Source organism: Anoplopoma fimbria, chromosome 10 (assembly GCF_027596085.1).
Source record: "Anoplopoma fimbria isolate UVic2021 breed Golden Eagle Sablefish chromosome 10, Afim_UVic_2022, whole genome shotgun sequence".
Lineage (NCBI taxonomy): Eukaryota > Metazoa > Chordata > Actinopteri > Perciformes > Anoplopomatidae > Anoplopoma > Anoplopoma fimbria.
In genome coordinates this window covers 9,512,744-9,530,298 of record NC_072458.1, presented here as the reverse complement: position 1 = coordinate 9,530,298, position 17,555 = coordinate 9,512,744, and the positions used below count along the sequence as shown (strand labels likewise).

Here is a 17,555-nt window from a genome sequence, read left to right as displayed (position 1 = left end):
GTCATTGCAGGAAAATAGGTGTAACTAATAGGGTTGTTTAATTCTTTATAGGTGTGTCAGTGAACTATACCACTGAGCCGGCATCATAGGAATGCAGCTGTTACACAAACACACTACAAAACAGCAAAAGTTAGCCAACTAAACCGGTGATTTACACAACTAACAGGCTTTTAGGTAACTAAAAACACACTCTTTTCAAACTCAAAACAATCGCCGATTTAGGCAAGCAATTAACTTAAACTTGTCTTATCATACACTTTATACAATCTTGCCAAAAACAAGATTAACCTCACCAAGCTGTCTGACTGCTTAGCAGCGGCTGAGTTACTGCGAGGTACAGCTGTGTGTGAACTGGTAGTTGTGTAAGCAGTTAGCCAAACACAGTCCAAAATAATAGTGAGAAAACAGTTTCCCCCACTGGCCCTCAGGCACAGGTACACAGCGGTGTGTGTACTGGTAGTTCAGTTAGCTGTTAGCCCAACACACTGTGGGCGCAGAGTAGCGCATGGGTGAAGGGTCTGCAGGCAATCACTGGAAGTACAAAACAGCCAATAAGAGGGGTTTTTGAGAAAGTGTGAGTCACCGCAACCCCAAGAGGTCCATGAGCATGCAGCCATAACTGGTGACCCAGAATATTATACCGTTTGCTACAGCAGAATGTGAGTTAGGCAGTGGACAGACACAGAGGTGCACACTCACTAACAGATGCGCGAGCAATTGCATGATCCTCCTGGTGGAGATATTAATAGTAATGAAAGTTAATGAATAAAACTATGTTATTGTTTGTTATGTTTTCAGGTTATATGTACATCATTTGTACCTCCATTCTTGTCAACGTGATATCTCAGGAACGCATGGAGGGAATTTCTTCAGATTTTGCAAAAACCGTCCACTTGTACTCAATGTTGAAATGATTAGAATTTGATGGTCAAAGGTCACTGTGACCTCACAAAACATGTTTTTGGGATAACTCAATAACTTGTGTGCTAATTATGAAAACTTCACACAAAGGTCAAAAAGGATAAAATGATTCACCAAATTTTTTTCTCACAAATCTCGGTCCCTCTTAATTCAATCTCTTTTTTTAGCTCAACCAGCAAGTATTCCCAAGTATGTAGACAGGAAATCTGACCTGTGAAACAACCAATAAGCAAATCTGGAGTTTGTTAATGGTTTCTGAATTTAATAGCTTACAAGTGTTTCCATTTTGACAACTGACTGTTACTTGCCTGATGTTGAATATTCCTACAGGCACTTGAACACACCAAACCCTGAAGCGGTATCTTTAAAAGCCATGCGTTTCCAACTGGATAAACATGCAGCAATAACAACATTTGACAATTGTTTTCACTGTGATGTACTAGTTTGGGCTTTAGGCGGATATTTGCATATTAGGCTACTGAAGGTAACTAGAATAAGTGGGTGGTTGAAGGGTGGGGAAACTTCACTCCTCAGTTCTATAAACAAAGCCACCATTTTTGAAAACGGTTGGCAGCTATGAATGTGGTACATTGAATAAAAAAAGTTTGTCTCCCAAAAACAAAATCTCGGGAAGCTGTCCATAAAAAGGACAGTTTTTATGCACATTTACCATTTGCATTTAAGCAGTCTTACAATAGTGAAAAAGTATATGTTTAATAATGTGGAAGCTCTGTAAGATAAAGTAAGAAATAAGTAGCGTAAATAAAGTTATGTTATTAGAGGCCTTATAATAATAAGTGCAAAGAGTGCTCAGGATTTTGGGCTCTTTTTTATTTATGGAAATAATTCCAAACCTGATGCAGTCTCTTGAAAAAAAAAAAAGGGAGGGGTATTTTGCCATTTGCAAGACATATGAGCCACCCTTATGTAATACTCAAAGTAAACAGTGGGGGGCAGCAGTGGCTCGTGGGTTCTGAACGCTGCCTCCGAGTCTCCGGAGGAAGAGGAAGAACGTAACCTAGAGGGTGAACTGGGAGGCGGTGTCCATCTTATTTACACCGGTGTGATTGCTAAATTTCTGATCTGTCGGATTTTTGAAGTACTATAAAAGTTGAACGCCGGGTAGGTTTGCTGAATCACGCACGTAATCGTGTTTAGACGTCTAAACGCAGAGGCGGAGTGAGCTCCAAAAAGAGCATTTTTTTTGGTCTCGGGGCCCGTTTTGTAGCGATGCGCCATGTTGGATTTCAGTCTGAGTGCTAGCCGCTAGCGGGGTTTAGCTTAGCGAGCTAACACTGGTTACCTTAACCCGTTTTCGTCGCGTACGGCCACACCACAACGTTACATTTAAGATACGAGTTATATGTATTAACAAGGCTAAAAAGAACATGCTGTGATGTTTACTTTATACATTTAACAGTGTTGAGAAAATAATGCTAGCTAGGTAATTAGCCTAGCCGTCATCAGGGTTGGCTATCAGCTATTGCTTCATGTCAGCGTTAATTCACTCCTGTCCTGATATGTTGTTTAGTATAAGGTACAATCAAATGTGAACATGCAGAGAAAGAGTCTGGCCAGCTGCAGATCCTCCTTTGACGCTGGATGTAATGGCTGTTATGTTACACAGTGGGAATGCGGTGTTGATGAAGCCTGGCTGATTTATTTCTGGATCATATCTGACTGTTTTCACCGTGTCCTTTATAGGTCTTCCGAGATGAGCAGTTCAGAAGAAGTTTCATGGATCTCCTGGTTCTGTGGACTGAGGGGGAATGAGTTCTTCTGTGAGGTGAGTTTCCTTGTGCTGTCTGAAATGTCTTAGTATATTGACTGTCGCCATCCAGGCAGTGACACATCAGGATGAAGTAAAAACAAAAGCTGAACTTGTTATTTATAAGCAGAAATCTAAAGGTATGAGTCGAGTACGTTGTAATACTGTTGTTTCTCTTCTTATGTTCACTAAACACCCAGGACACACCAAAATGTAGCCCTGATCTAGAATGGTATAGTGTACTGGCTCCAGCACTCTCAGATTTCAGACATTTTGCTCCCAGATCACATCCTTAAACTCATTTCCAGAAGAGTGTGAACTACAAAATAAACTTACTTGATGGTAGAAAACTTATTAATCTGCAAGGTGTGGGGAAAAAAGTGAGTTGCGTCAAGCAACTCCAGAGTAACTTACACCCTGATAGAAAAGTTGTACTTCCATTGAACTAAATATTATATTATTATTTTACTATGTAAAGTCAAAGTTTATCTAAGTGTGCGAGGAAGGAGTCATGCCGCATCCTATAGTTTACATGCTCCCTTTTCTATTGAAAATTTCTCTTTTATGATAAATCTTTTTGTTTTTGTGACTTTCCAGCCTTTGAGTTGTTAAGAACATTTATTATCATTCAGTTTTAATTTTCACACTTTCAGCAATGTTGTCTTGGATCAGCACTAGAGCTTGATCAGCCAGAGCCCATTGTTCCTAATTAAATAGGTTGACAGTTTTTCAAGTTAAGCTTAAGCAATACTTCCATACCTACATGTACTTTGAAAGAGTTATTGGTTGCTGTAATCATTTTTCCTGCACATACTAGCCGCAATAAAATCCCAGCGTAATGTAACTCCAGTTTGATAATGTGTGTGTGTGTGTGTGTTTATATATATATATATGTATATGTGTGTGTGCGCATTCACTTTATAAAACATAAACCTATCCTGTTATAAGCCATGCTAAATATTTTCAGATAAATCAGTTTTCTCATATGATTCCCTCAATTAAAGGTGGATGAAGACTACATCCAGGACAAGTTTAATCTGACAGGGCTCAATGAGCAGGTTCCCCACTACCGCCAAGCCCTTGACATGATCCTTGACCTCGAACCAGGTACGTATCTTATGTTCATGCCTCCACATTCTCAAACTTAGTAAAGCACTCGGAACCATCCGTTGCGGGGTTTTTTGAAAGGGTGGATCATTGTCTAGACAGGAGAGATAATCATCCCAAACAACAGCAAGAGTTTCTTTTAACAGCTTAAAAAAAATGAAATACTGAGACCAAATAGAACAGTGATCAAGAGCTGCAGTAGTAGTCGCTGCCAGGTGTTTCTTTCATTGGTGATCCTGAGTCTACCGTAATGCTGCTCTTTTGATCTGTCATGTTGAGCACTGTTGCACATGTCATCGATCAAATAAAAATGTGAATGAACATTTGATCCCAGCATTGTTTTGTTTCAAGGCTGTTTATCCTGCTCAGCTGTTGCTCCAGCTGCTTCTCTCCTTGTCAGATGATTACACATACTAAAACACACACCGCTTTTCCCCTCTAATTCGCTGTACATTTTCACTCAATCTTCTAAACGATGTGAATAATACTTTAAAAAGTATTAAATGTCACAAGAGCACTTTGTTGTGTTTTTGGTATTCCCTGTCCTTTTGTAAATGTTTTGCATCTCTGTAAAATGTCAAAAAGAAATGTGGACACCAACAATGTTCTCTGTTGCCTTCTGTCTTCAGATGAGGAGCTGGAGGACAATCCCAACCAGAGTGACCTGATCGAGCAGGCCGCTGAGATGCTGTATGGCCTCATCCACGCACGCTACATCCTCACTAACCGAGGCATCGCACAGATGGTAGGCGCCAGCTGCTTCAGCAAAATCCAGTACCCTCTGTCTGCATTAGGGAAGATGTTTTTCCATTACTTTCTTTCTTAACGGGGGAAAAAAAATATTCACATCATGTGACATTAAAGAACTCAGTTTGAACCCTCTGATAGCACCATCAAAACACTAGATGGAAGTGTCATATGTGATCGAAGGACAAGAACATTGTCATCATAGAGCATGATGAGTCTCATCTTTTAATCTTATTTCCAACAGAGCAACAACAGAAAAGCGCCTTGTCTCAATATTGAGTAGGCAAATCTGCTTGAAAAGCTAAACAATATAGAGCCGCAATAATTAGTAGAATTGTTTGTCCTCAAATAGGAAGTGGAAAAACTAACAGGGACTTCAGTGTTTAGCCACAGAATTTTGTGAGACTGTGGTCCGGAGATATACAGTATATAGAGGGAAATATTGTCCTTTTTACTTTGCTTCATATCTCTGACAATATTAGTTACCAGTTTATTTGCAGTTGCTTGATGGAAAATATAAATCAACCAATAAGCTATGATGTTTTATTAAGTAGTTTATTGTGTGGGTGTGTGTGTACATATATACATATACACACACAGCGGGTAAAATAAATATTGAACACGTCACCATTGTTCTCAGTAAATATATTTCTAAAGGTGCTATTGACATGAAATGTTCACCAGATGTCGGTAACAACCCAAGTAATCCTTACATACAAAGAAAACCAAACAAATAAATTCAGAAATTAAGTTATGTGTAATAAAATGGAATGAAAGGGAAAAAGTATTGAACATATGAAGAAAGGGAGGTGCAAAAAGGCATGGAAGCCAAGGCACCAGCTGAAATCTTATCAGTAATTAGAAAGCAATCCTGCCCCTTGTCAGTGCAAATTATCAGCTGGTTCAGTCCCAACTGATGGCCTATAAAAAGGTGTCTCATTACCAAGGTGTCACACAAGAAACATCTCATGATGGGTAAAAGCAAAAAGCTCTCTCAAGACCTTCGCAACCTTATTGTTCCGGAAGTGGAAAGAATATAATTTCACCATAAACCAGCCACGACCAGGTGCTCCTCGCAAGATTTCTGACAGACGAGTGAAAATAATTATCAGAAGAGTTGTCCAAGAGCCAAGGGCCACTTGTGGAGAGCTTCAGAAAGACCTGTAATTAGCAGGTACAATTGTTTCAAAGAAAACGATAAGTAATGCACTCATCCGCCGTGGCCTGTATGCACGCTCACCACGCAAGACTCCATTGCTGAAGAAAAAGCATGTTGAAGCCCGTTTAAAGTTTGCTGCACAACATTTAGACAAGCCTGTGAAATACTGGGAGATATAGTCTGGTCAGATGAGACCAAAATTCTCTTTGGATGCCATAATACACACCATGTTTGGAGGTCAAATGGCACTGCACATCACCCCAAAAACACCATACCAACAGTGAAGTTTGGAGGTGGGAACATCATGGTGTGGGGCTGTTTTTCAGCATACGGCACTGGTAAACTTTATATAATTGAAGGAAGGATAAAAATCTGCTGCCATCTACCAGGATGATGAAGATGAAATGCGGGTGGACATTTCAGCAAGACAATGATCCCAAACAGACAGCCAAGGAAACTCTCAATTGGTTTCAGAGAAAGAAAATAAAGCTGCTAGAATGGCCCAGCCAATCACCTTACTTGAATCCAATAGCAAATCTATGGAAAGAACTAAAGATCAGAGTTCAAAGAAGAGGCCCACGGAACCTTCAAGATTTGAAGACTGTTTGTGTGGAAGAATGGGCCAAAATCACACCTGAGCAATGCATGCGACCAGTTTCTCCATACAGGAGGCGTCTTGAAGCTGTCATTACCAACAAAGGCTTTTGCACGAAGTATTAAATAAATTTCAGTAAGCGTGTTCAATACTTTTCCCCTGTGTCATTCCATTTTATTACACATAACTTAATTTATGAACTTACTTGTTTAATTTTCTTTGTATTTATGGATTACTTGGGTTGTTACCGACATCTGGTGAACATTTCATGTCAATAGCACCTTTAGAAATATATTTACTCAGAAAAATGGTGACGTGTTAAATACTTATTTTACCCGCTGTGTGTGTATAAGTAGTGAAGATAAGCTCCACCTTTACCAGCTGCAACATTAAAGTGATATACACATAATTGCATCAATAATTATAAATTATATAGCCTATACTATTCTGAAATTGGACATTGTACATGATGACTACTTTTTGTACTTTAAGTATATTTTGATATACTTTTATACATTTAATTAAGTAACATTTTGAATGCAGGACTTTTACCTGTAACAGAGTATTTTTACAATGTGGTATTACTTTCACTTAAGTAAAATATCTAGCTATGGTACTGCACCAATGTGCTCTAGTAAACAATTTAATCATAATTACATTGGCTGAAGAGATATGAATCGTGATGACACGGCAAAAATGTCACAACCACAATGCATCGTAAACGAGCCCTGACAAACTTCTGTAGTTGGAGGACATTTGTTTCCAACATTGTATAACCATATTATGATCGTTACTGTAATAACTAAATACGCCCCCCTTTTAAAAGAATGACAGTTGTTAAATGACAAGTGTTTGCCACTTATTATTAGTTGTAATGTATTATAATTTGTTGTTTTATACTTTGCAGTTGGAGAAGTATCAACAGGGAGATTTTGGCTATTGCCCCAGAGTCTATTGTGAGAATCAGCCAATGCTTCCTATCGGTAAGTAAAAAGATCAATTCTTAAATGCAATACATCCATGTTTTTCAAGACAGGGTTAAGCAGCTCACGATGGCTGGTAATCATGAAAATGTTGTGATGATAACCATTTTGTCACCATATAAAGTTTGTCTCACAGGGGATCAAATAGTGTTACAGTACTCAGGAACGTAACCACAGTCTCTTTATAGCTTTGCATATTAAGAATATCTGCAACAGTTAATTGATAGTTGTTAAGGAACGACTGGGAATCTCTTTTAACTAATATGTTGTCCTTTTTTGCAATTGTTTCATGATGCCCTGTTTTTACTTGGTCCGTAATTACTTTTTCCGGTAAATTTTTAAATATTGTCATTTATTTTGTTATTTTTATCCGTGTATTAAGGGCGCTGTGGGTTTGGGGTCTGTATATTTATGTAGCCACCAATCCTTGCTGTGTGTGACAAAGTTCATTTGAAGTCATCCCATTTGTTTCTATTCAAATCTTAATTTACATGAACGTGAGGAGAAAGTTGAAGAACAATGAAAAATACAGGAAGTTTGGGTAATGTACTAGCAGTGTTCTTGTGCAGATTTAATCTTCTATGTAAACCAGTTTATTTGTCCCTCCTCTTCTCCCTCCACAGGTCTGTCAGACATCCCAGGAGAGGCCATGGTGAAGCTGTACTGTCCTAAATGTATGGACGTCTACACGCCCAAGTCCTCAAGGCACCACCACACAGATGGAGCCTATTTTGGCACTGGCTTCCCCCACATGCTTTTCATGGTTCACCCTGAGTACAGGCCCAAGAGGCCCGCCAATCAGTTTGTCCCAAGGTTAGTACAGCAGGTCGAACTTGAAGGTGTGCTCCTGTTGACTGGAACTGTGTTGCACTGGTGCTGTCGTTTATCTGCACTGGTTATCTGCACTCTGACCAATGGGTGTATGTTTAGCAGCACGCTGTGTGTAACTGTTCTCACCATTAGAAATAATCTCCATTTAAATGTCATTAGAGAAGAGTACACCAATGATAGCATTGTTTGATTTTGATTAAATAAGAAAAACTGTCATTTATTATGTCGTTCATGCTCTTAAGATAAATTGTAATTCTAATACTAATAATGTGTAGCTGATCGTCATGATAATTTTACTCAGGATACTGAAGGCACCTCGATTTGATGTCAGAGTTCTTACAGTTGCAAGCAACAATTAAGATAAGATAAAATAATCCTTTATTAGTCCTGCAGCGGGGAAATTTGCAGGATTACAGCAGCAGAGAGGATAGTGCAAACAAGCGACATAGTAAAAACAAGATCAAAACAAGTATTATAAATAAGTAATCACACAGTAAAGAATATTAAATAAGTAAAAAAAAAAGCAAAGAATCCACAATAACTTAAAAATATTATATATGTAGACAGATTAATTATTATATTTACAACCGGTTAATCTTCCAATTAGATTCTCAATGAATGAAGTCATTGTTTTGTCTATAAAGTGTCAGAATATTGTTAAAAAATCAACAATGCCAAAGGACATGATAGCAAATTGCTTGTTTTTGTCAGACCAACACCGAATCCGAAAAATAATGTTTTATATCACCTAAGAAAAACAAAAGTAGAACATCTTCACAGTTTAGAAGCTGGAATTTGCAGAATAAAGAAATAGTGAACTAATTTGTTATCAAAATATGTTGTACAGGATTTGCTATATGTGATGACACAAATAATTTTTAGCACATGAGGCTTACAGGTTTCTGATCACTCGTTGAAAGTCTACACCCAAGTCTTATTTCCTCAAATGCTTTTCTTGCATTGTATTTCATTCTGTTGCGCATATGTTTACATAAAACATCACATGAGGGACAGTCAGGGTGGGGTGATGGGAAACAGTCAGAGCTTAAGATCAAACATCACCGCTCTCGCCCTAAAAGCAAATACATCACCGATTTAAGATCCACACAGCTTCATTTATTTCAGTATGCATGTTTGTGTTGCATCTCGTCAATTTTATTTGAAGTTAATATTTGAAGTTTTTGTTTCCGCTAGTAACTTTTTAAACTGTTTGTTAACCAACTTAAACAGTTGACTGAAGAAATAATCACTGGTTTATTACTTTGAACCTTTTCCAGGCTGTATGGGTTCAAGATCCACCCCATGGCCTACCAGCTGCAGCTGCAAGCCGCCTCCAGCTTCAAGAGCCCCGTCAAGGCCATCCGCTAGAGCGCCCTGGACAGAGGAGGAGGAGGTGGCGGAGGAGGAGGAAGATTTGGTAGAGAAAGAGAGAGAAGACAGGAAAGATTATCATCAGATGGGGAGGGGTCACCTGCATTTTACACAGCTTTTCAGGTGCCCCCTCCCCACCCCGAAGACTGTATTATTTTTGGTTTAGATTAGGACAAATGGAAAAAATGTCAAGATTTTTAAGTGTGAGAGCGACAAAAACACACAGCCATGATCTAAATCACAAGCAAACACTCACACACACACACACACACATGCACTCATACATACAGAAACACATAGATGCATCCACACACGTGGGATTCCATGCACGTACCTTACCAAACTCATCAGTGCCAAAAACAGGAGGGTGACTTAAGAGGAAGCTGAACAATACAGGGGCTTCATGCTACTGCTGCTGTTCACTCTGCTGTCATAATCCGTGGGTGACGCTACAGGGAACTTTTTCCCGTAGAGAAGGTTTTATGTTCAGGGCTGTTCGACATAAAGCATTTGTTTGTTCTGTATTTGGCACAGTTTGGTAAAGGGTGGTGGTAAACCCTCCATCATTTGAAGCCTCCCACCTCATTAGCCCCCCAAATGCATGTACGCTCGACTGGCACTCGCAGAGACAGTTTGGTCGTTTGAAAGAATTTGGTTGCCGGTTTTTCCGATGTTTTTTGGTGTTGTTGCACAAAGCTTTCTGTTAAATTTGCCTTAAGATTTCAGAAAACATACCCAGATTGGGTTTTTTTTAAGAGGCACAAGCAACAGTAGTTTTTTTTCTTTCTCCTTTCTCCTGTTAGAGGCAGTAAAGTAGAAATAGCTTAAACTAACACGAATTTTCGAATCGTTCAGACAATTGTAACCTGCTTCATTTCTCCAGCTGTCTGTGCGTGTGTCAAACAACTGTCTGTATTGGTACCGAAGTGAAACAATAACCTGTGCTACATTTTTCTGAGACGTGTCCCCTTCCTGCAGCAGCAGGCTTAGCTGTGTTTGTATTGTCACCCCCCCCCCCCCCTCATAGCTTCATCCTCCTAAAAGAAATACTTTGTCATTTTGGGAAATGATTTTCCACTTTCTGGCAGAGAGCAGATTAGAAGACTGTTACCACTCTACAATAATGTGACGCTATCGCTAGCGGCCGGTTAGCTTTGCTTATACAGTAACGGGGAAACGGTTAGCCTGGCTAGCTCTGTCGAAAGATAACAAATTGATCCTACCAGGACATTTAAAGCTCACTAATTAACTTTGTTAGCTAATTTTCATTATGCCTTGAGTGGGACATACCTCATTCTCATAACATTGCAACTTTGAACTTTGACCCTCTTCTTATATGTCCACTTTGCAGAGGATTGTGGGTCAGAATTGCCTGAAAAGCATGATGGCTTGCATACTGCTAAATGAAATTGGATGCAGCAGGACATCCTGGTATTTTTGCCACACTGCATTTGACATACTATGTATTGGGACATACTAAATCTTTTTTCTTGCATACTGGATAGTTTGGCAGTATGGGTATTTGAACCCACAGCCAGCGTTAGAGTCCAGAAAGTAACTGGTCCCTGCCAGGAATAGTTTTTTAGCCTTATGTACGCATTAAACAAACTAGATGTTCATTAGTGAGCTTAAGAGGTGTTGGTAGGCAGAGTTTATTACCATTATACTGAGAAAGGCTATCTCCTTCCCCGTTTCTAGTGTTTTAGCTAAGTTAAACTAACCGGCTGCCGGTTGTAGCTTTGTATTAAACCTACATATACGAGGACGTCTGTCTTCTCTTCGGTGTCTGAAAGCGAATATGTCCCAAAATGTCAAACCATCCCTGTAAAGTTCGAGGACGTAACCCGGTGAAAGAGGAATTTCAACAATCTGAATCCTTCAGCTCACTCCACCACTGCACTGATCCCACTGGTGTCTCTCCACAGCACAGTCTCATTATTTATGTTCAGGTTTAGAGACAGACCGACCACCAGCCGCTTCCTTTTTTTTTGTTTCTGAAGCAGTGGGACAGACACTCAGCTGTCCGTTCCTTTCTCCCTCCCGTTTACGTTTGTGTGACTGGAATTGATTGTTTTTTGGATTTCATGATACAAGAGAAACGGTATTTATGTGTCCAGATTTTAACTAATGTTTGTCTGTGTTGTTGTTGTCTTTCTGCTACTGTGGAAGGGTGAGCAGGATTCAGACTTCTCAATAAACTTCTATTTTCTTTTCATACTCTTTTTGTACTTCATTTTCTTTATGACTGCAGTTCAGCCTTCCTGCCACATGGTGTCCGTAGAGACAGTACTTTTAAAGAGCTATATCTTTCTCCTTTTTAAATATTTCTGAGGCACTGCTAGTGACATTAAGATTTAAATATAAAAATATGATGTAACAGTGGGTACATAAAACTCACAACTGTACCTGCATTCTTAGTGTTGTAGTGTTTTTGAGCTTGTAGGAGGATTTCCTGTGGTCACCAGGTGGAGGCTAGATTCTGGGTGTGGTTGCAGTGACATTTCACATGACTCTGAGTAACAGCACTGGCTGGAAAACAGGCACAACAATTGAAAACACAAACAAATACCATCTAACTGCATTGAGAAGATCATAATATCACAGTAAGACTTTTGTAAATACTTTTTAAATAAGCTTTTGGATGTCCTTTAGCCTTTTAATGTATGAGAAGTTACAAATAAGCAAAATGCTACTTTTATTTGAAAACCCCCATATCCAGTTTAAGCCATATAAACACAGCTATTTACATATGACTCATAAAAATTGTTTTTCCCCTATGCACGGCAGCTGTCTTTGGCAGAGATGACTGGTGGGACTGACTTGTCTTCATGTGGCCGTTCCCTGTCAGTTTTTCCAGAGGGAGAAGAGGAGGAGGTTCCTTCATGACTCAGGATAACCTCAAACCACAGTTTGGGACCTGCCCTTCTCCTTTTTTTTCCGGCCAACTCCTTTTAAATGTGTGAAGAGGACCCCCCATTTTTTTTTTTGCTGCATGGTGAGTGTCTCCAGACATTCAGCAAGAGCAGATCATCTTCCTCCAAAAGTCTGATGAATGGTGAAAGGTGTCTGTGTGTTGAGCTAATAAAAAATTAAAACCCAATGTGGCCAGAAAAGCAGCTCTGAGTGTTTGCAGAGGAATAATCTTTTCAGCCAAGCTGCTCTTACTGTAGTCATGTGAAATGTTCAGCCTCTGCTTTGCCACACCCAGAGGCCATATTACTCAATGTTCCTCTCAAGATTGTGTTTTGGGATGCTTCTCTTTAACAGATGCAACTGTTAAAGAAATATGCCAGCCACAGAAACTGAGACCACGTGCCAAAAACCACTCCTGAAAACATGTATTGTTAATAGAAAATATGCGTTTTTCAATGCTTTACTCTCCACGTGTGATGCTGCAGTCTGTGGTGGTGTTACAAATTAAGGTGGGGATTCATTAAAGCTCTAACTTGACAAGACACGTTGGGAATGATAGATAGCAGCCAGTTTGGTAACTTTGCCTCCTACAGTGCTAGAGAGAGTATTCTCTCCCTCCTGGAAGTTTTCATTTTTTGTTGCCTTACAACATTGAAGCCAAGTAGATTTAATGACCTACGATAAGACAATTTAATGTCCAAACAGAAATGACTAGTGTAAGATACTTTTTGTGTATGTGTTCAGTATCTTCAGGTTGGTGTTTAGTAGATGCACCTCTGGCAGCAGCCACAGCCTCGGGTCTGTATGAGTCAGCTTTGCAGGTCTGGACACTGCAACTTTTCCCCATTGGTCTTTGGGAAACTTGCTCCAGCTCTGTCGGGCTGCACGGGGATCACGAGTGAACAGCTACAATCTCTGGTTCGGGGGTTGATATCTGAACTCAGCCACTCCAGAACGTTAACGCTGTTGATTTTAAGGCGGTTCCTGTGTAGCTTGAATTTCGTGCTCTGGCTCATTGACAAGCCGGCAAACAAAACTTTTCCCGAGTGGCTCATTTCTCGCAGACTGCACATTGTCTTTCTGCAAGCTATTCCTGTTTTTTTGCTGCTTTCATTCAATTCTACTGACATAGGTGATGCCCTGACTTGGCCTCTAGCGCTACCAGGAAGTTGATGTGTTATTTTTTGGGTTTTTTTACCAAGTGGTGGATGGATTGTCCTAAAATGTAGTACTCTGTTTCGTGTTCCCATCAGAATAAATTCTAATAACTAATGTGACCCTGTGGAAAAAGTCAAATTCTCCAATACTTTGGTTTTTGACCAAATACCTGCAAAACCAATGGCATTCCCATGAGCTTCAGCTGTACTTTGTGTTTAGTGCTAATTAAAATAGGTACTATTGTCTACAACTCTTGTTTTAAGAGTGGTTTTATTGTATCCTCTCTCCCATAAGGCACCAGTCCAACTGATCTCTTGATTTAGATCACCTTGTACAGACTTGGTGCCACTTTGATAATTAAGTGGTAATTTTCTGTTGATCAGTTGGTTTTCTGTTAAAAACATGAGAACTTCCACTTTTTATAGGCAATTATGTATATTTAAGCTTCCCTGCTTTTGTTCCTCCCCGTCTCCTTTCCCTCAGTTTGGGATTTTCATATTGACTCATATTGACTTTCTGTGAGTGATAGCATCAGAATGTATGGTTTTGCTGGCTTCTCCCACACGCCCTCTTTCCAAGTGACAAGAGTTGAGAAACTCAAAGGATCTGTGGGCAAGACAATAGAGGCATTTCAGCGGGCCCAAACAGCCTCCCTCTCAGCAAAGTATTTCAAAACCATGACTCTGAAGATCTCATTTCATAACAGTCCCCCCCCCCCCCCCCTCTCCGTCAGAAAAACCAAGTCATGCCCCTTTATTTTTAAAACAGATGCCGAGATAATCATTAAACTACAACAAACATGCCCACCACCCAAAAAATGTCTGCCTTTTTGTGACCGACATGGACAAACGAACTGTGAAAACAATAGTAATTGCTTCACCGAAGTCTCAAATGGTCATTCATTTACTAAATGCTTTTGTTGTCTCCCTCCAAGGATGTTTGCAAACAGTCAGAGACAAGCAGAGAAAGACAAAAATGCCTGGGGACAAACGCTGGGCAAGAACAGACTTGCTTATGTGAGTAATTCAACACATCTAAAGTCTCTCCTTGAAATGAGGTAAAGTGAGGCCGTTTCTTCACTGCATTTTATTTATCAAGCTCAGAATAGGAGGAAGAATCTACAGAGACCTTTTTTCCTCAGTTCGTTCTTGATTAAAACCCATTTCAACTTGGACTGGCAACAAACAATCACAATTGTTTTAAACGCCCAGCTGTTTAAACATGTTGTTATCCAGAAGACATTACAGTATTTGCTTTAGTGACAACATAATCGCCATTTCTACATGCTATATACATTATAAACATGTCTGTTTACCCTTTTGTAACTTTTAAGAGCCCAAACCACATTTGATGTTATCTTAGTTTTTACATTTTACATTTGAGATGAAGATAATGATGGATATAGTGATACATAACTTCCCACACTGTGACTTCAGTTGCACATGTATGAATCCTCTGCAGCCGAAAGTAGAACAAAAATTCATACTTAAATGTTTGTATGCAACTTAAATGTCACATGAATCAAACAGCCTAATATTTTAGAGAGAACTTATATTTCCCATCTAATCGATGTTGTATGACATGAAGTTTGATGTGGCTATGTTTATTTGAGGTTGGTTTCTATAGGATCAGCAGTAATGCTGTGTTCAAATAACAACTCTAATTTGCAAATTTAAGATAATTAACTTATGTTCAATTTCTAGATTTTGTGTCTTCATATAAATTGACTGTGGCTCAGTGGAGATCAGGGTCGTCCTCCACTCAGAGGATCGGCAGTTCAATCCCCGGCTCCGTCAGTTCATGTCGATGTGTCCTTAACCCCAAGTTGCTCTCAAAGGTTGCTCCATCAGTGTGTGGATGTTGTATGAATGTTAGTTAGACTTAGAGTGCTGATGTGGAGGTGGGCCCTTGCATGGTAGCCCCTGTCATCAGTGTATGAATGGGTGAATGATATGTAATGTAAAAGTGCTTTGAGTGGTCGGAAAACTAGAAAAGCGCTATTCAAATACAGTCCATTTACCATATACCTTTTATGTTTTCCATGATCAAATCTTTGGATACAGTGTGGGATTTGATTATTTAGCTTGATGTTCACATAGGGGCGGCTGTGGCGTAGTGGAGAGCAAGGTAGTTCTCCAATCAGAGGGTCGGTGGTTCGCTAATGATGTTTTCTGCTTGGTGAACCGGGGCTTTGACTCCACTTGGCTTAAGTCACTCCTCGCTCATGGAGGGTTTCTCTGAAGAAAGAGGACACTGGGCAGGAGAAACCCCTGCCAGGGACCGTGCAGGCCTGCTGCGTAAACAGCTAGCTGTGTTTGATGGGATTGATTTAACAAATACATTTCCCTTTGGGAGATTGGAAAGAGGTTTTTGTGCGTGGGTGGGGCCATGAGTTATGTTCCTGACTAGTACACAAACAAGAAACGTCTGTGTGATTACTGCTTCGATACCCGGCTTTGGCAGTCGATGTGTCCTTGGGCAAGACACTTAACCCCAAGTTGCTCCCGAAGGCTTGCCATCGGTGTGGACTGGATGTTGCATGAATGTTAGTTAGAGTCTGATGGTGGCACCTTGCATGGTAGCCTGTCATCAGTGTGTGAATGGGTGAATGATATGTAATGTACTACTGACTGTAAGTCGCTTTGGATAAAAGCGTCTGCTAAATGACTGTAATGTAATGTAATGTAACATAAGAAGCTCTGCTGATGTTTACGTAACTTCACTTTGACATTCAAATATATTTTGAAATTCAAATTGGTAAACCTAAATTTTACATGCAGAGTTTACAGAGGGGGATAAACTGTACAAACACAGGCTTTGACATTATGACTGGACATTATTTTTCACAATTTAAATCATGCTTTGTTCCAATCTTAAGGAAAAATTAGCTTTACATGATAATATTGACTGCATTATATGACCTGTTATTTTGTTAGTGTACTCTGGCTTCAGTTGCAGGAATCGGTCTTCCTCACTGTGTTTACCGTCTCAAGGAAAACCTGTAGATTATTCTAATGAAATCCTTTCAGCTGAAATGAAGCCAGTGAAAAAAAAAGTCTAAGTTCTTAATATTGCCTCTCGTACTCACACATACTTGTTAGTCAAATTGAGTAAAATATTACGGAACATCGAGTTTGCAAAAGAGTTGACTGTGTTATTTAAGCATAATCTCAGATCAGTTTCAATGTTTTCTGTAGCTGTTAAACCTAGTGGGATGATATTGGTGCTTTAGCCGACATGGGCACTGAAAATACAGAGGAGAGAGCAACCAAGACATGAAGCTGTTGCTGCAATTTCCTATTATCATTTTTAATGATTTTCCTTTGTTTCTGCTCTTTTTTATTTCATTATCTTTTTTTATTATAATTTTTTTTTTCTTGAAATAACTGGTGTAGGGACTACAAACATAATGTAAGAATCAATGGGAATAATCCTGACTAAGTCAAAGTAAGTATGTTTATAAGGAGGAGTGGACTCAATAATAAATGTTTTTGCCATGTAACATAAATAACACAAGTTTATACTGTACATTTGCCTTACTGTATGTTAACAGTTGAGCTAAAAACATGCTGCTGGACCAAGTTAAAGTCTGATCAGCAGGTCTGTAGAACAGTGACTCTCTTCAACAATTTAAGGTTTTACAGTTTAAAAAATAGAGCCAAAGACAATGCAGTCTACTGTGTCATAGTAAAATGTATTTCGTAATAAAGGTACTCCTTTAAAACCGACCAGTTGAACACTTCACTGACCTGCCATTTTCGCACGCACATTCTCTTTCATTGTTGTACCTGTTGATTTACCAGGAGATTTTAATGGCCATGATGCAGTAGATATGGATTCTGTATGTGGCCTGTTTACTTATCCGCTTTGAGCAAGAGGTGCGGACCGGTGAGTAACTGCCCCAGGACGACAAATAGTAGTTATCTGGATTTGGTCAGCTTTGTAAATGTAGCTGCCCCTTTGGCCACTACTATGGATTCAAGGAAGAGGTGGGAAATATCT

At 39.5% G+C, this 17,555-nt stretch overlaps 1 protein-coding gene across 2 annotated transcripts; it reads left to right on the top strand.

The window, feature by feature from the left end:
* Positions 1–1,913: 1,913 nt before the first annotated feature.
* Positions 1,914–11,699, top strand: csnk2b (casein kinase 2, beta polypeptide). 2 transcript variants are annotated; one of them, XM_054606248.1, is made up of 7 exons: positions 1,914–1,982; positions 2,626–2,707; positions 3,694–3,796; positions 4,426–4,541; positions 7,205–7,280; positions 7,904–8,093; positions 9,389–11,699. In XM_054606248.1, exons 2-7 carry the CDS (start codon positions 2,636–2,638, stop codon positions 9,477–9,479), a joined length of 648 nt encoding a protein of 215 aa, XP_054462223.1. In that variant the 5' UTR covers positions 1,914–1,982; positions 2,626–2,635; the 3' UTR covers positions 9,480–11,699. The 2 variants fall into 2 exon arrangements, with proteins under 2 accessions (XP_054462223.1, XP_054462222.1); XM_054606247.1 differs by having other exon boundaries at positions 1,923–2,043.
* Positions 11,700–17,555: the final 5,856 nt, after the last annotated feature.

What these genes read in the sequence shown, in the direction of transcription:
- csnk2b (XM_054606248.1), top strand. Translation starts at nt 2,636, where the DNA reads ATGAGCAGTTCAGAAGAAGTTTCATGGATCTCCTGGTTCTGTGGACTG. An exon ending in ACCGAGGCATCGCACAGATG is followed by an intron (nt 4,542 to 7,204) that starts GTAGGCGCCAGC and finishes TATACTTTGCAG; the next exon opens with TTGGAGAAGTATCAACAGGG. An exon ending in TCAGCCAATGCTTCCTATCG is followed by an intron (nt 7,281 to 7,903) that starts GTAAGTAAAAAG and finishes CTCCCTCCACAG; the next exon opens with GTCTGTCAGACATCCCAGGA.